General features: G+C 50.4%; 1 protein-coding gene across 1 annotated transcript in view; it reads right to left on the bottom strand.

The window, feature by feature from the left end:
- DOP1B (DOP1 leucine zipper like protein B) overlaps window positions 1-18828 on the bottom strand; it is a 171527-nt gene that overhangs the window by 88346 nt on the left and 64353 nt on the right. Inside the window, exons 2-3 of the mRNA XM_055569915.1 lie at window positions 4012-4193; window positions 3300-3470 (exon numbers count right to left, since the gene is read on the bottom strand). Of these exons, the coding sequence (XP_055425890.1) occupies window positions 3300-3470; window positions 4012-4193 (353 nt within the window). The remainder of the gene's footprint in view (window positions 1-3299; window positions 3471-4011; window positions 4194-18828) is intronic.

Below are 18828 nucleotides of genomic sequence, written 5' to 3'. Positions count from 1 at the left end.
AAAGACTCTGCCATGGAGGGGGGTTTCCTAGGTGGTGCTAGTGGTAAAGAATCTGCCTGCCAATGCAGGAGAGGCAGATTTGATTCCTGGGTCAGGAAGATCCCCTGGAGAAGGGAATGACAACCCACTCCAGTATTCTTGCCTGGAGGATCTCATGGACAGGAGCATAGAGAGCTATAGTCCACGGTGTCATAAAAGTGTTAGACATGACTGAGCAACTAAACAACAAAACTTCTATGGAGAGCAAAGTAAAGAGCAAGATAACTGGGGTTAAAAGCTCAAGTCAAAGTCACTCAGATAGTGAGGGACAGGAAGGCCTGGTGTGCTGCAGTCCGCGGGGTTGGAGTTGCAAAAAGTTGGACGCAACTTAGCAAATGAACAACAAGGGGGAGAAAACTCTAGGACCAGCAGGGCTTCCTCAGTGTGGTGCTGGCCTTGGCCAGAAGAGAGGCCAATGAAGATTTGCCCACTGCCATTTAAATCAGGGTTTCTCACCCTGTACCATGTGGATCCTGGGGCTGGGCCCTCCTTTGCAGTGGGGGCAATCGTGTGCATCTTGGGATGTTCAGGCACACCCCTCACCTCTACCCACTAGATGCCAGTAGCACTCGCCCCACCCTGGTGTAACACCCAAAAAATGTACTCAGGTACTGCCAAGGGTCCCCTGGGGGCTGGAGCCACCCTAGGCTGAGAACCACTGAGTTCAAGGGTCATGTCTGGGGAGCCAGGTTTTGCCTGCTTTCCGCCCACTGAAAACTTCCCACCTGTCTTCCATCTCCTCGGAGCAGGGGTTTAGCATCCACCCCCAACCACGAATCCTGTCTTCCTCGTATAGCAACTCACAGCAAGCCACGTGGGCACTTCCTGTGCACTTTACAAGGGGGATCCTGGGCGGGAGTGGTTTGCGGACATCAAAGGGTTATTAGAAAGCCAGGGTGAATAATGAGACCGAACGCCGGCCAAAATCTCCATTGCCTTATGGTTCACTGACAAGCAGAGACCAGGAACTGTCCCCGCCTCCACGAAACCCATGACTCAGCAGCCCCAATGCGCTCACTCACTCACCCCTCAGTATTTTCCACCGGCTCAGACATCGTGACTGGCCCACCCCCAGACCCCCTGCCGAGTATCTGCTGGGGGTGGGGGGTTGGGGGGGTGTCTGACTCAATTCCTGAGCAGGTTAGGAAGGAACCCTCTCAAACCGACCTGGATACATTCAGTCACCTGATCGCTGTGCCCATACGCCTGCGCTCAGAGACCATACAACCCTGCCCCAGCCTTCACCTCGGAAGGCTGGTCGCTCGTACCCCTGAGCGCCGAAGACGCCGGGTCGGGCTTTTGTCACAGCCACATGTACCCTGTGACTCACAGAGCTTTACTCAGCTCGCGGTTGAACATTGAGAAATCATAATATTAGGAGAAAACACTCGTGTTCATCGGCTGGAGCAACCGTTTAAATGAACATTCATTGATCAGCCGGGAGAATATATGACAACACCCTGACTGCTGACAGGTTTCTGGTGTGATTCATTCTTACAGGTTAAAAAAAATTGCCTTACACTGTGGGAGCTGAAGTGCTCATCTTTAGATGATGGGGGCACGGGGGAAGCATTTACAGTAAACATCTGTAAAACAGGAATGGACCCGAACTTCTAGAAAGAGCCTGGGGCTAGGAGTCAAGAGCAGAGTCGGGTAAAAGTTGGCTTGTTAACCCCGTGTGACCCTGACTCTTCCTGAACCCACAGGCCCACCTGGCTTCTCAGGGCATGGAGCTAGGTTTAAGATAGCAACGAGACGGACCCTGTCTCCAAGGGAAGTGGATGCTAGTGACTCAGCACGTCACAGAGGTGGATTCCCCACGGGGAGGTGGAGGGCCACCACCCGCTCTGAGTGGAAGCCTCAAACAGCCCAAGTGCACATCAAACGCCAGGATGGATGCGTGTGACTTTAACGCACCCTTGGGTCACCAGCCACCATCCTGCAAACATTCTGATTATTTGGTTTCCTTCAGGGGCATACTCTGAGTGGGCCCTGGATGGATTCCATGCTTCCACTCCATGCCCCCTGCCACTCCCTGCCACAGTTGACACCATAAGGCAAAGGTGGCACGGCTGGGGTCTCTGGTGTGGGGAAGATTCGAGCAGGGCTTTGGGTCATCACATGGAAACTTGTGCAAGCGTGCAGGTTTCTAGATCGCCGGCCAGCTGCACGTGGGCTCTGGAAACGGGTCCTGTGAACAGAGGCTCATCACCGTGACATCACTCAGAACAGTTCACACCCTGGAAGTTGAGTTTTCATACTATGATTCTCCAGAAATGATTCTCTGTGTATATGCCATGGTCCAAATGGATAAATCCTCTCTCCCATTCCTAGTGAAAGTGAAAGAGACTCAGTCATGTTTGACTCTTTGTGACTCCATGGATTATACAGTCCATGGAATTCTCCAGACCAGAATACTGGAGTGGGTAGCTGTTCCCTTCTCCAGGGGATCTTCCTAACCTAGGGATCGAACCCAGGTCTCCCACATTATTGGCGGATTCTTTACCATCCTAAGCAGTGACCAAAGCCACCACAATACTGTAATTAGCCTCCAATTAAAATAAATAAATAAAAGCAAACAAACACCATTGCATGAACTTCGGTGCCTGTGAGCTTGCCAAGTTTCTCCAAGTTGCTTGCAACTCATCAAGCCAAGCCCTACCCAGCAATGAAACACAGGCTTGCCTTTTTTATTTGGAAGCAGCCTAGTAAACAATGGGCTTCCCTGGTGGCTCAAACAGTAAAGAATCTGTCTGCAATGCTGGAGACCTGGGTTCGATCTCTGGGTCGGGAAGATCCCCTGGAGGAGGGCATAGCAAACCCCTCCAGTATTCTTGGCCTGGAGAATCCCCATGGACAGAGGAGCCAGCCAGGCTCCAGTCTGTAAGTTCCTGAAGAGTCGCACGTGACTGAGCGACGAATGCTTTCACGTTCACGAGTATATAGAAGGAGGGAGACCCTCAGAACCTGACACGTAAGAGGCAGAACCCCATCCCCACTGCCCACAGACCAAGAGACTCTGGGGAGCTTTCTCACCTCCCGACCCTCACCTGGAAACGTGGTAAAATTCAAAGGGGCACGCGGTACTTCGTCAGGCAGAGACACCACAGAAAGGTGAACGTCAGCCTGACGTTCTGCACCTACCCTGCTTCTGAGGTCTTCTCCGCACGTCTCCCCCCGTTTCTCACAAAGCAGAATAAACCACAAGCAGGCACCCCCCACCCTGGGGCGGGCGGCCATGGGCTCTGGCTGACACCCACCTGTCATAGATCTCCGAGCCCTCCTCCAGGCCGGGCAGCAGGCCGACGACAAAGGCCTGGAGGCTTGGGAGCAGCAGCTTTTGCAGCGGGAGGAAGTACTTCTCGTACAGGCCGAGCAGCACGGGTCTCACCGACATGGCTGCGTGCGCCAGAAGCGGGAACAGCCCGCAGCTTTGGGGACAGAGAAAAAAGGGAGAGGAGGGAAAATGAGAGGCCTGGTCAGAAGCTCCAAGGGATCAGCCAGCAGCAGGGGTTTCGAGAGCGGCCACGAGCCAGCAGTCTATGCTGGTGACGGAGGTGCCCAGCTGTCACGGGACGGCCACCACCCAGTGCGGGCAGGGGGCAGGCCATAGGCAGTGTGCACACAGTACGTTTCAGCTTAAGGAGAAAAGTCATGGAGGACCGACTCCGGAGGGCGGGCCCCGGGGGATCCTCCTGATGGACGGATTCATGGCGAACGGACACATCCCTTTGTATTTCGCCTTGTTCATCCTTTTCTTGGAGGAGGAAATGGCAACCCACTCCGGTATTCTTGCCTGGAGAATCCCGTGGACAGGGGAGCCTGGTAGGCTTCTGTCCATGGGGTTGCACAGAGTCAGACACAACTGACATGACTTAGCAGCAGCACCAGCATACTTTTCTGAGCTGGCAAACTGAAACGTGGATTCCTTGGGGAATAGAAGAGGGACGTGGTGGGTGAAGCTAGCATTACCTGTACAGGAACAAATCCTTGGCCAGCCATTTGGTCCCCACAATCTTAAAGATGATCTCATAGGTTTCTAGGGCTTTTAAATGCACGCCACTGGGCAAGGCGGGATGCAGGCACTGGGCTAATCTCTTGCTGATGACGAGTCGTCTTGGCAACAGGGAGTACCTCAGGTTACTCTGCAGAGCCTGGAAAACAAGAGGAGATGCACGTGAGGAAGAAGGCAGGGACACGGACAGAGGGGTACGCATCACCCGTCTGGAGGCCAGGAAGACCCCAGCAGGCCGCAGCATGGGTGTAAGAGGCAGGATGTGAGCGGACAGGAAGACACAGGGACGGCTTGGGAGGGCTCAGGGTCCAGGGTCACGAGCCAGCGTTGGGGGTGACAGGGTTGGGGAAGCCCCTAGCATTGCTGGAGTGGAGGCAGGGTGTGGTTTCGAGAGTGAGGGTGATCCTGCGTCCCTTCAACAGAGAAGGAAATCACAACCCACGCCAGTGTTCTTGCCTAGAAAATCCCACGGACAGAGGAGGCTGGTGGGCTTCAGTCCATGGGGTCGCAAAGAGTCGGACACAACTGACCACACCGTACATGTGTTCCCTTCAAAGGGCCTCTGTCTCCATCAGGCCAGCTTCCTGTGAAGCCGCGTGCTTCTGTCCGGGGAAGCCTCCAGTCTACACCTGCGACGGAGCAGAACACAGACCTCCCCGTCCCCGAGAAGAGCCTTGTGTGTGAGCCGCGGAAGGCCTGTGTTTCCCATCAACCTCTCAGCTGTGCTTCACGGCCGTGTGTTCTGAGTGCAGTTTGTGGGGGTCGGTGGGGGGCACCCAGCAGAGATGGGGAGCCGTGTGCTTCTAGGCCAGGATTCCCGGTGTATTCGTCAGGAAGTTCCACAGGAGAAGTCAGATCCCTGCTGGTGTGGAATGACAGTCCCCCCACCACCCTGCCCCGAGTGGGCCTCCTCCAGCAGGACAAGGGCCTGTGTGCGTGCTAAGTCGCTCAGTGTCCAAATCTTTGCAGCTCCACAGATTGTAGCCCACAAGGCTCCTCTGTCCGTGGGATTCTCCAGGCAAGAATACTGGAGCGGGATGCCACGCCTTCCTCCAGGGGATCTTCCCGACCCAGGGCTCGAACTCCTGTCTCTTGCAGCTCCTGCATTGGCAGGCAAGTTCTTTACCACTAGCGCCGCCTGGGAAGCCAGGACTGTGGGCCTGGTCTCTGTTAGGGCATTCCTGGGCGTTCGCTGCGCCTAAGAAATACGGTGGGTGGACTTCCTCCTAACAGGGCGCCTCCCTCCTGGAGCCAGGTCCATGCTGTTCTTCACAGCACCGAGTAGCCACTTCGAGAGCGCTGGGTGGGTCCTCGTGACTCATGTGGATTGTACACCAAATGTCTGTCCTTCCCGTGGAACAATCCACATGACTCACACAAATATTTACTGAAAGCTGACAGGGTGAAGTCCATGCTTCTCACAAAGCCGCTCAAGAAGGCCTCAAAGGCAGACTCATGCCCGATTTGCCAGACCCACATCTCAATGCTTTGGCTTCAAATTTTTTAATAACACAGGTCCACTGGAGGTCCCTGACTGCCCCCCGCTGCCCCACCACCAGCTCTGCCTGAATGTTCTCCTCACTGGACTCAGCTCAGCACCTACTCAGGGAGGCAGGAGCGTCCCCCGCCCAGGGCAGGGTGCCTGTGCAGCTGTGCTCCGTCGGGTTCCACGTGTCACTGACTGACAGCGTGGAGCTAAGCACCATCCTCTCCCGGGCTGAGCTGTGTGAGCCATATGGGGCTGGATCTGCCTTCTTCCTCTGCTGTTCTCGAAACCTCTCTGCACAGTGACCCCTCCCAAGGCAGACAGCTCATAGGAACATCACCTGATGTGTGTCAGAGCTGTGTGGTCTCAGGCCCGTGACAGCTTACTTTCTAGAAGCAAGGAAAATGATTTCACCTCTAAAACACACACTGAGGCTATGCAGGAGGTCAAGGGAAAAGAAGGAAAATGACATTTTCCACCAGAAGCACAGAGTAAACTGAACTCTCAAAATCAATAAAACTACCTCTAAAGGAAAAAAAAAAAACACACCCGAGATCATCAAGAATATTATTTGTAAGAGTTGGATGACTTAAAAGAAAGGGAAAGCCAACCAGTGCCTTTTAATGTGCTCGTGTCCAAAAAAAAATTGAGGCAGTGACCTGGCAAAACGCATTGTGACAGCAGGTGAGAGCTGAGTTATTGAGGCAGAGAGAAAACGACCGTGGGAAACACACAGGAAAGAGCTCATCTGATGACTTTCGAACACACAGAAAAGCAGGTAGCATCGGAACGCACAACCCAGGTTCAACACGTGTGAGCGGGCCAATCCCGACGACAAGGCTTTTAGGAAACCATGTCTGTGACCCACTCACTGGCTAGCCTCTCGATACCTGGGTCCTGGGCTTTCTCCCCAATCTCAGAGGAGGAGAACCAGCTCTGGCCTCACCTGTTACATCTGTCAGGTGGAGCTCCTGCTGTTTAAGTCAAAATCTCACTTCTGCTCAGCAGTCTCAGGACTTCTGCTACTTGAGGTGCAGAAGATGGGCTGCTGCTCCCAAGGGGATCCCCTGGGACCCATAAGTGTTTGTCCACCCCCTGCCGCGCCCTGGGGCTGTACATCAGCAGGATCTCATTTCTCCACCCTTCTGAACACTGGTGTGGGCACCATGACCTACCCTGGCCAGTGAGCTGAGTGGCATCATGTGTCACTCCCAGTACAGGCTTTAGAAGCCAACTTCAAGGCCCAATGGGTTTTCTTTCCCTGCTTCTAAGATTGTGGAGACCCTGCCACGAACTGCAGCCCCTCCCAGACTGGGCCCCTGAGAAATTACAGACAGCAGGAACCACCCGCTGACCCACAGAAGCAGAGCTCAACCATGCTGTGAAAACCACTGAGCTGTTTGTTTTGGGGAACTCTTCATTACCATGGCATAACCTCCCCTCTCCTGACTGACACAAATCTTCCTGGGTAAATGGAATTAAAAGGAAGCACAGCCATTCATTCCAAATGAACAAGGCTGGTTGCTATTGCTCTTAAAATTGTTACTCCGGTTAATTTTGTTAAAGAAACATAACTGAGAACTGCGACCTTACCAGAACTTCTATGTGGAATGGATCGTTCACTGTACTCTGCCCACGCAAATCCAAGCAAACACATCACACCCGAGTCAGGGAGTCAGGGCCTCTGAGTGACAGGTACGCAGAGATGAAGGAAGCTGTTTGATTTGAAGACCAGCAAGAACAAAGGGGACAACAGAGGACGAGATGGCTGGATGGCATCTTCGCCTCAACAGATATGAGTTTGAGCAAACTCCGGGAGATGGTGAGGGACAAGGAAGCCTGCATGCCACAATCCATGGGGTCGCAGAGAGTCAGAAATAAATGAGCAACTGAGCAACAAAGGACAAAGGACAGAATCGGAGAGTACTTAGAAAAACGAGAAGGTGTTCATCCTTTCTGATTAAAAAGAACACAAATCAAAACTTCTGGGAAGTGCTATTCTTTTCACCCATCCATCAGGTTGGCAAGTTAGACGAAAGCACACAGGTTCAGGAGCAGAGACGCCCAGAGATCATGAACTGGGTTCATCAAGCCCCCAGTCGGGATTTGGCCAGACAGTATTTGCAAGCTTGCTCCTTGGAGCAGCTATGATATAGATTGCCCTCTGTACCACTCTCATCACGACTAATGGGGCTAAAATAGTGCCTCAGTCATAGTGATTTTGTTAACACACTTCTCACAGAAGCTGGCATTTAATAAGTGCTTCAAAACTGAAGTTACACAAACAATGAGACAAAGGTTATTATAATGCCTGGTTTAAGTACGTAAGCTTAGGAGTCAGAGTCTGGAATTCCAGTTCCATCCTCTGTTAGATGAACCCCTTAACTTTCCTGGGCTGGACAGGAAGAAAGGGGTCTCACAAAGTTGCAAGCATCATGACATATCACACACAGGGTCTACCATGAGTAAGCAATCAACAAGCATCTCCTCTTATTATAATGACAGTTCAGTCAGTCTTATCCGACTCCTTGAGACCCCATGGACTGCAGCATGCCAGGCCTCCTGGTCCATCACCAACTCCCGGAGTTTACTCACACTCACGTCCATTGACTTGGTGATGCCATCCAACCATCTCATCCTCTATCGTCCCCTTCTCCTTTTGCCTTCAATCTTTCCCAGCATCAGGGTCTTTTCATATGAGTCAGTTCTTCGCATCAGTATTACAGTTTCAGCTTCAGCATCAGTCCTTCCAATGAATATTCAGGACTGGTTTCCTTTAGGATTGACTGGTTGGATCTCCTTGCAGTCCAGGGAACTCTTCAAGAGTCTCCTCCAACACCATAGTTCAAAAGCATCAATTCTTCAGCGCTCAGCTTTCTCTATAGTCCAACTCTCACATCTATACATGACTACTGGAAAAACCATAGCTTTGACTAGATGGACCTTTGTCGGCAAAGTAATGTCTCTGCTTTTTAATAAGCTGTCTAGGTTGGTCATAACTTTTCTTACAAGGACCAAGCATCTTTTAAGCTCATGGTTGCAGTCACCATCTGCAGTGATTTTGGAGCCCAAAAAATAAAGTCAGCCACTGTTTCCACTGTTTCCCCATCTATTTGCCATGAAGTGATGGGACCAGATGCCATGATCTTAGTTTTCTGAATGTTGAGTTTTAAGCCAGCTTTTTCACTCTCCTCTTTCACTTTCATCAAGAGGCTCTTTCTGCCATAAGGGTGGTGTCATATGCATATCTGAGGTTATTGATATTTCTCCAGGCAATCCTGATTCCAGCTTGTGCTTCATCCAGTCCAGCATTTCTCATGATGTACTCTGCATAAAAGTTAAACAAGCAGGGTGACAATACACAGCCTTGATGTATCCTTTCCCAATCTGAAAGCAGTCTGTTGTTCCATGTCCAGTTCTAACTGGTTCTTTTTGAACTGCATACAGATTTCTCAGGACGCAGGTCAGGTGATCTAGTATCAAAAGCTCTTCTGCTTATAAAAAACTCTCCTGCTTTTTCAATGATCTAATGGATGTTGGCAATTTGATCTCTGGTTCCTCTGCCTTTTCTAAAGCCACCTTGAACATCTGGAAGTTGACAGTTCACGTACTGTTGAAGCCTGGCTTGGAGAATTTTGAGACTTATTTTGCTAGTGTGTGAGATGAGTGCAATTGTGCGGTAGTTTGAGCATTCTTTGGCATTGCCTTTCTTTGGGATTGGAATGAAAACTGACCTTTTCCAGTCCTGTGGCCACTGCTGAGTTTTCCAAATTTGCTGGCATATTGAGTGCAGCACTTTCACAGCATCATCTTTCAGGATTTGAAATAGCTCCACTGGAATTCCATCACCTCCACTAGCTTTGTTCATAGTGATGCTTCCTAAGGCCCACTTGACTTCACAGTCCAGGAAGTTTGACTCTAGGTGAGTAATCACACCATCATGGTTATCTGGGTCGTGAAGATCTTTATTGTACAGTTCTTCTGTGTATTCTTGCCACCTCTTCTTAATATCTTCTGCTTCTGTTAGGTCCATACCATTTCTGTCCTTTATTGTGCCCATCTTTGCATGAAATGTTCCCTTGGTATCTCTAATTTTCTCGAAGAGATCTCTAGTCTTCCCCATTCTATTGTTTTCCTCTATTTCTTTGCATTGATCACTGAGGAAGGCTTTCTTATCTCTCCTTGCTATTCTTTGAAACTCTGCATTCAAATAGGTATATCTTTGCTTTTCTCCTTTGCCTTTCACTTTTCTTCTTTTCATAGTTATTTGTAAGGTCTTTTCAGACAACCATTTTGCCTTTTTGCAATTCTTTTTCTTGGGGATGGTCTTGATCACTGCCTCCTGTACAATGTCACGAACCTCTGCCCATAGTTCTTCAGGCACTCTATTAGATCTAATCCCTTGAATCTATTTCTCATTTCCACTGTATAGTTGTAAGGGATTTGATTTAGGTCATACCTGAATGGTCTAGTGGTTTTCCCTACTTTCTTCAATTTAAGTCTGAATTTGGCAATAAGGAGTTCATGATCTGAGCCATAGTCAGCTAGTATTAAAAATGGAGACAAAAATGCACTGCATTTTAAAAGAACTGACTGAAATCCAATCACTTACAAATAATGTCCTTTATTGTCACAAAAGCAAATAAGGACACTAGTTAAATGTCTTAAGAACGTTTGAGGAATTGTTGTTCAGTTACTCAGTCATGTCTGACTCTTTGTGAACCCATGGACTGCAGCAAACCAGGCTTTTCTGTTCTTCACTGTCTCCTGGAATTTGCTCAAACTCATGTCTGTTGAGTCAATGACGCCATCCAACCATCTCATCCTCTGTTGCCCCCTTCTCCTCCTTCCCTCAATGTTTCCCAGCATCAGGGTCTTTTTCAATGAGTAGGGTATTCCCATCAGGTGGCCAAAGTATTAGAGCTTCAACATCAGTCCTTCCAATGAATATTCAGTGTTGATTTCCTTTAGGATTGACTGATTTGATTTGCTGTCCAAGGGACTCTCAAGAGTCTTCTCCATCACCCCATTTTGAAAGCATCAATTCTTCAGCACTCAGCGCTCTTTATGGTTCAATTCTCACATCTGTACATGACTACTGGAAAAATCACCTTCCCAGGTGGCTCAGTGGTAAAGAGTCTGCCTGCCATGCAGGAAACCCAGTTTCGATCCCTGGGTTGGGAAGATCCCCTGGAGAAGGGAATGGCTACCCACTCCAGTATTCTTGCCTGGAGAATTCCATGGACAGAGGAGCCTGGCGGGCTATAGTCCATGGAGTCACATAGGCACACGCACCAGTGGCTAAGACTCTGCATTCCCAATGCAGGGGTCCTACGTTCAATCCTTGGATAGGGAGCTAGATCCTAGATGTTGCAACTAAAGATCCCAAACGCTGCAATGAAGACAGAAGAGCCCATGTGACGCCACTAAGACCTGGTGCAGCCAAATACATACGTACCTAATATATTAAAAATACAGATACCTATAGTCTCTACCTTCATGAGACTGTCCCGCTGTCTCACTGAGGACTAATGCGTGGAGAGAACCAGCTCCATGTTTTTAAGGCAAACTTAGGACAGGAGTTATCTAAAGATGTATTCCTCGCTCTGGCTATTACATATTCCAAGCACCGAGGGCTGGTTCAGCCCTGCTGGCTTTCTTCACCCAGACACCCTGGATCCAGGCGCATCTCTGCTTGTGGGCTGCTAACCCCAGCACCGGTGCTGCCACCCTGGGGCATGAGCTAAGCATCTGGCCAGCATGGCCGGCCCACTAAGATACTTCTCAGTGGCAAGTCGGGGCTGGGGGTAGGCATTCTGCTGCAGCTCCTCCGGAAGGAGCCTGGTGGGCTCCTGATGCCCTCAGCTTCTGCTGCTCTTGAAGGAGACCTTCTCCCCGGAGCAACTCTGTCCTAGGAGGTTTCAAAACAGTGCCGTGCACTTCTGCTGGGAATATAAGATGGGTCAGCTGCTGTGCTCCTCACAGTATTAAACACTTGATTTGTTTACCAAATTATTAATTCCATTTGATCCAGCAACTCCATTTTGGGGCACACACCCAGAAGAACTGAAAGCAGGGACTCAGACAGTTATGTGCACACCACGTTTACTGCATTACAATTCACAATAGCCCAAAGGTGGAAACCACCCAAGAGCCCATCAATGGATGAATAGATGAACAAAGGTGGTTTGTATGTACAATGGAATATTATTCAGCCTTAAAAAGGAAGGAAATCCTGACATGTGCTACAGCATGGATGAACCTTGAAGGCACAGCATGAAATAAGCCAGACACAAAAACACAAAGATATTAGCTGATCCCACTTACATGAGGTTTCTAGTGTAGTCAAGTGATAGACACAGAAAGTAATTGGTGGTAAGCAGGGGCCGGGGAGACGGGGGAATGGAGGTGAGTTTAATGGACAGGGCATTTCCAGCTCAGGAAGAGGCAAAAGTTCTGGGATGAATGGTGGTGATGGCCACACAGCAGTGAAGGACACTGCATGTCACTGGACTGCATACTCAGAAAGAGTTAAAATGGTGAATTTTACTCTATGTATATTTCACCACCAAAAACCAAGAAGGAAATGAATGCTGTGTTCACCCAGCTGCTCTTGCCAGACCGGTCTTGAGCTGCAAGGACCATGAACTCCTGAGTGACGTCCATGCCTTGGATTAAACTGAACACTCTTTCCTGACCAAAGAGCAAAGGGCCTCTTTTTTAACAGTCCTGAAGGGACCCAGGGACTTGGTCCAGCCCCTCGAGAGTGAGAGTTTCTTACCCTTTAATTAGCAAAATAGCTCCCCCTCACCCCAGAACCGAGTCCCACCAGCTAGAGCTTGAAAACACCTGATTCCCTCCTCCTGCCCCTCGAGCTGCTTAAGAGCTGCCAAGACTGAACCCGGTTCAGGTCAAGGAGGCCCACCCTGACTCTGCCTTGCTCTTTCCAGCCTCCATCCAGGCATTTCACTTTGGCAAGACACTTCTCCAGTGAGCTAAGCTCATGGAACATTTCCAGGGAAGCTTCAATGTTTGGGTTGTGTTCTTTAGGAAAACAGAAACCCAAAGTGACTGGCCAGTAAGCTTAATACACACACACACGCACACACACACACACACACACACGAACACTGAGTAAACAATGTATACTTAGAGTGACATGCTCTTCTACAGCTGTAGAATAAATATCTCAGGGAAATAGATGAATTGGGAAGGAAAACACGGCCATGTTTTCAAAATTGCTTTTTAACATGCTAACCAAAAAGGAAAAATATGATTAGACAGGAAATTAAACTTCCTTATTTGTTTCACCCAGGCACTGTATTGTTTTACAGTATTCCTTGAGCTATAATTAAGATATAATTACAATAGTTTTAAACTCATTGTATTCATAGGCTCAGCAGACTGATCTTAGAACAAAATAATAAACTACAAAATATAAGTTGTAAAGGAAAGGTCTGAACCGCATCTGAGCTCCATTAACAGAGACCAGGAAGTCTCACTTCACTCCACCCAAGGCAATGTCTATGTTTCCCTTTTGTTTCTCTGACATTATCCAGTCTGACACTCTGATATTCTCCAGGACTCCCAGCGTGATTAAAACAGCTCTACGTAAGAAACATGATTAAAAATTCCAAAGGGGTAAGTCGTGCACTTGAAAAGTAACTCAATATACTTGGAAATGGTTAAGATGATAAATTTTATGTTATGTGCATTTTAATCACAATTTTAAAAAATGTTAGGGTAATTTAACAACATGGGTGAGGGGAGAGTTAAATTACATTTTAAAAATGCTCTAGCCTTTAAAATAAAAATTTTAAATGTTTCCTTTAAAAATTTCTAGAAGAAAACATGTCCACACTGCTATATATAAAACAGATAACTAACAAGGACCTACTGTATAGCACGGGGAACTCTGCTCAATACTCTAATGAGCTATATGGGAAAAGGATCTAAAAGAGAGTGGATCCACGTATGTGTGTAACTGATTCACTTTGCAGTTCAGTGGATACTAACACGATGTTGAAAAGCAACTATCCTCTAATACTTCTGTGTTAGTTGCTTAGTTGCGTCCGACTCTTTGTGACCCCATGGACTGCAGCCCACCAGGCTCCTCCGTCCATGGGACTCTCCAGGCAAGAACACTGGAGTGGGTTGCCACTTCCTTCTCCATACTCTAATATGAATTAATCTGAAAATAAACAAACAGAACTTCCCAAAGGAGACAGCCCAGACCTGCCCTCCCAGTGTTAGTGCTGACCTCGGAACGCCTGACGCTTGTCTATAAAGGGATGCTAAGGAAGCCAATTTAAAACCCCGGCTCTTGTCAAGCAGATGGTGAGGCCTGCATGTTTCCCTTCTGGAAGTCCATCACCTTTATAAGGATGTTTGTTTCACGCCACAAAAATGAAGCTGCAGGGTGAGTCACACTGGCCAGGCAGCACAGGCTTGAACACTCACTAAATACTTGCCAGGTTACAGCAACAGCCCTCCAGATGGAATGAAAGCAGGACAGCCCTGAGTAGGGACGAACCGCCAGGACTTCCCGTGTTAAAGCAGGCCTCGGCGGAGAGCATCCGGCCTGCCCTCAGATGGCAGCGACCTGGCCACCGCACCAGCTTGGGAGGGGGCAGGAGACAGGTGGGGAACCTGGCATGTCACCACGGCCTCCGAGAGCCGGGGCGGGGGGCCAGGATCCCAGGTAGCCAGCGAGGCCAGCTTCAGTCTTCATGGGCAGCAGGGGAGTGACACGGGTCCAACTCCATACAGGACAAGCTTCCTGCTGACAGAGGTCCTTGACTCGCGTGTCGCTGTACTGCTTTCTGATCAACGCTGAGAGCAAGCCTGCAGAGCTGCACCCTTAGGGAGTCAGTTCTCATCCACGCTGCATGGTCCAAGCAATAAAGCTGCCCGCAGAGCCTGGGATGCGGAAGTTCACTCAGCTGCCTGCATCCGTTAGAGACCCAATAGGACACTTTTTTTTTTCTTTTAAAATTGTCTTAAAGATTATTTCTTTTGCATCTGGTTTACCTTATTGCTGGAGCTTGCATTCATTGGTACTTTCTGAACAAATAGCACGCTGGTGGCACAGGAAGAACGGACTGAAGGCTGAGCCTCTCCACACCTGGAGAGACCTTACGGTGCCCAGAGAGGGGCATGATCCAACTGTGTGTGCCAAGAACCGCCAGATCAAGCCCTGGGCCTGGGCTCCGCTCTGCGAGTCTCAGAAGCTCATTTCCATCAGCTTGTGCAGCGGCTCAGCCGCGGAGGGAGGACCAGGCGGGCCTCACACACAGGAAAGACCAGGAAGCCAAGGGCAGGGCCGACGCGACGGGGAACCCGGGCTCCGATGGGGGCACCAGGCGGGAGCTCTCGGACCCTCCTCTCCAGCCGTCCAGCCTGTCCCGGGCTGCCTCCCGTCATCTCACATTATTAACAGAAAACGCACCATCACCTGCCCTCACACTGGTTCCGCGGACCAGACTCCAAAGGGAGCCGAGGCCTCCGGGGCGTTGAGTCCACTCCCGCCCCCCAGGGCATCAGGATCTCATGCGTGTGCACGCACACGGCACACAGCACTGGGGGGCCACCCAGGCTCCTGGCTGACGGGACTCGGGAGTCTGACACTAGGCCAGAAAACTCTTCTTGAAACATCCCAACGAACGCTTCGCTGCCTCACGGAGGGGCAGGCTACGACACATGGGCTCACACGCGGCTCTTTGCTTCCTCTCCTCTGAATTTACGACGGGGGGGCTACAAGAGCCACTGCACTCATCACTACACCTCCTTTCCCTGTCCCCCCCCCCCCCGTTTAGGAACTTCAGGGGCTACTGTGATGCTTTCCAGAGCTTTCCTGGTTTCCAGACTTGATTCTTTGCTGACTGCGAGACAGGTCCTGGGCCCTCCCTCATGTCCACATGCCAACCACCCCCCCAGCCCCATTCCGTGGACTTGGATGGGCCGCTGGGGCTGAAACACCATGTGCAGAACAGCCTGGGCTTCATTCGATGTCTTTATCAGTAACAGGAGTGGAGAATTTTGGAGGATTCTAGGTTTGAAAAATAATGGGTGAGAAGCATACAACAGGGGGTTAAAGGGAATCACCACACTGTAGGGGGGCGGCTAGTGACAGAAAATCATGAAGGTCAAGGCACCTGAGCTCTACAGTAAACCACATGAAAGGCAAAGGAACACGAGGGGCAAACACACCCTTCCGAGTGCTGTCCAAACCCTGAGACATACACGACGCAGAGACGGCTGAAATAATTAACCGCCATGCATATGCGCATTCAGTAATAAATGCAAGCCTACCGTTTAGACACACAGATGGTGAAACGTCTGGAAACATCTTGTTTTTCTGCTCTTTAAATGTATTTTAACCCACATGCAAGTGACAGGTCTAACAGACAAACCAAAAGCCTAATAACCAACTTGTCAAAAGTTTAAGAGCCGGGAGGAAAGAAAGAAAGATGTGGCAGGTAAGAGTCTCGTTATAAATTCCAAAGAGGCTTCAGACACAGACGCTTTACTGGTAGAACTCAATGTTCTTCAAACTTCACAACACCAGGGAGAACAGAACTGGGGTGCTCAAGTGAGACTCAGTGTTGGGACTGAAGTCCTAGGGGCACCTCCCGACCACCCCCCACCTGCTGGAGCAGAATGGGACGCGTCCTCCCCGGTGCTTGGGCTGCCCTGGCCCACAAGGGCCTCACGCGCCGGGAGGCACCAGGGGCGGGTGGCCAGCAGGGGCAGCCACAGCGCCGGGGACGGTAGTTCAGCCTCAGGTCAGGGCTGAAACTCTCCACCACGCACCGGCTGGCTGGAAGCCCACCCAGCGGGGCTCATCCTGGGGTGTGCTCCTGCGTGGAAGCAGGCGATGCTGAACAAGGCCGCTGTGGGTGGGTGATGGGGCTGCCAGTGGCCAAGCCCAGCAGTGGTGGCCGAGGCCTGAGGGCCTGGCTCACTCTCTCCAGGTTGGCTCGAGCCCGATGCTGTCTCCTTCCTCCAAACCCAGCATCTACAAAGCTGCCGGGGACACTCAGGACCGAGAGGCAGAGCGTGCGGCGGGCATAGGGCAGGTCCTGGAGGAACACAGTCTCCTCGGAGATGTGAGGGGGTCCGTACGCAGGATGAAGTCCGTGCGGGCACGGAGATAAAATCCTCGCCAGTTACTCGGTAAAGACTGATTCAGGCCAGAACCAAGCCAACGCCAGCGGCGGGGGAAAAGGTCACCACAGGACACTCTGCATCCATGAAGGACACACACACGCACACACACACAGGACACTTTGCATCCATGAAGGGGACACACACACACACACACACACACAGGACACTGCATCCACGAAGGACACACACACAGGACACTCTGCATCCATGAAGGACACACACACGCGTGCACACACACACACACACACACACACACACACAGGACACTCTGCATCCATGAAGGACACATACACACCCTACTGTCAAGAAGCAACACACACACACACACACACACAGTTATGCCATAAAGACTGATTCTGGCCAGAACCATGCCAAGGCCAGTGGCGGGGAAAAGACCACCACAGGACACACTGCATCCATCAAGGACACACACACACACAGGACACTCTGCATCTATGAAGGACACACACACACCCCTACTGTCAAGAAGCGAGTGTGCCTGCATCAGCCCACAGAGGAAACAGGCTCCCATGGGTTACGGATGGTCCAAGGTTGCAGATCAGATAGGGAGCTTTCGGAATGTAAGGAGTAGGGTATCTGACTCTCCCCATCTCAGGGAAGAGATGCGGGGCTACCTTGCTGATGTAGGAATCACAGAAGGTTAACAACTCTGGGCCGAGAAACCCTGGTCAGATGCTTTTGCGTTTGGTCAATGCAAGAGCTCAGTGACATCCTAAAGGGACCCAAATGCTTTCGTGCTTATATACTCCCAACAGTAAACTGACTTCTCTTCAGTTTTCCCGCCATAACCTCAGAGGTCCGCCGCATATCAGGCATTAAATTGTCACATGACTACAGAGAAAAGCAAGGGAAAAAAAAAAAAGGTCTCTTCCTTTCTTGTCTGTCTGTATTAGAGGAAATCCTCTCCCAAAACTGCCCGGCCACATCTCACAGTCAGAGAAGGTCACGTACCCGTGTCTGAATTAATCCCTGCCAAGTGCCAAGGATAATGGAACTACTAGGATTAAGTCCTCTGACAATAATACCCCACTGGTGCCGGAAGGCGGGGGCTACCATCCTGTAGCACATCACCACCTGATCCCTAGACGTGCCTTGACGAGGTTCTCTCGTCAAGAGTCTCCTAGGGTTCTCTCGACGAGGAGGAAGTGGGGTGGCTGGGTGGGTGACCAGCACGTTGGCCCCAAGCTGCAAAGTGCAGGGCCTGCCCCTGAGCCCCAGGGCTCCGCTCCTAAGCTCCGTGTTCTGTCCTTCACCCCACAACGTCAGACTCAGCACACCTTAGCACAACATGTTCATTTCTGAGGCGTATCTCAGGTGCTGGGAGGATGTGACTTAAGCCAGACAATAAGCACCAAAAGCACGTGGAGTAAAACAGAAGGCAGAACTGTGTTCCTTGGATGAAAGCAATCAATACCTTACAAACTGATCAGGTAATGAAATGAACATATTAATACATTTCTTGCCATATGGAAATAAGAAGTTCTTAAGGTTAGTGAATAAGGAACAAACCGGCCCTTGATGAGGCAAGCAATACAATGGACCTGCCCACCTGAGGTACTCCCTTTAACGCTGGTGCACCCTGGGGCGTGGGGTGGGGAGGTGGGCAGGGGCAGGGACTGCCCACCTGAATCAAGTCCCCTTCTGTGGTAAGGGGTATAAGCTGGGCCAGGGACGCTGCACCAGCTGAGCACTTTTCTCCCTTGAAGATATGAGTGGAAGTAGCATGTGCCATGGGGTCACAGAGGGTCAGACGTGACTGAGCCCACACAGTGCAGCTTGTGCCATTACAGTCCGAGCACACACCTAGATGCTCCTCCCACTTCCAGTGGGACAGAATGTCAGCAAATGTTGGAAGCCACGTGTTAAGGACAGCAGGGTCCCTGGCTTGAGCCTGTGGAATGATCATGTGAACGTCAGTCGCCCAATCTGGACCCACCATTGCAGAACTGATTCATGAGAAAGAAACTTCAGTTGTAGGATGGCACTGAAGTTTTCAACTTCCTTGCGACAGCAGCTCACGGTACTGTTACTGAAGCACTGACAGTATCATCAGTGTTCAACCCAGACCCAGAAGACGCTGACAAAAAACACAAACAGG

The sequence above is a fragment of the Bubalus kerabau genome, chromosome 2 (assembly GCF_029407905.1).
Source record: "Bubalus kerabau isolate K-KA32 ecotype Philippines breed swamp buffalo chromosome 2, PCC_UOA_SB_1v2, whole genome shotgun sequence".
NCBI classification, from domain to species: domain Eukaryota; kingdom Metazoa; phylum Chordata; class Mammalia; order Artiodactyla; family Bovidae; genus Bubalus; species Bubalus kerabau.
Note: the sequence above shows the minus strand (reverse complement) of the source record. Positions and strands in the feature narration are given on the sequence as shown.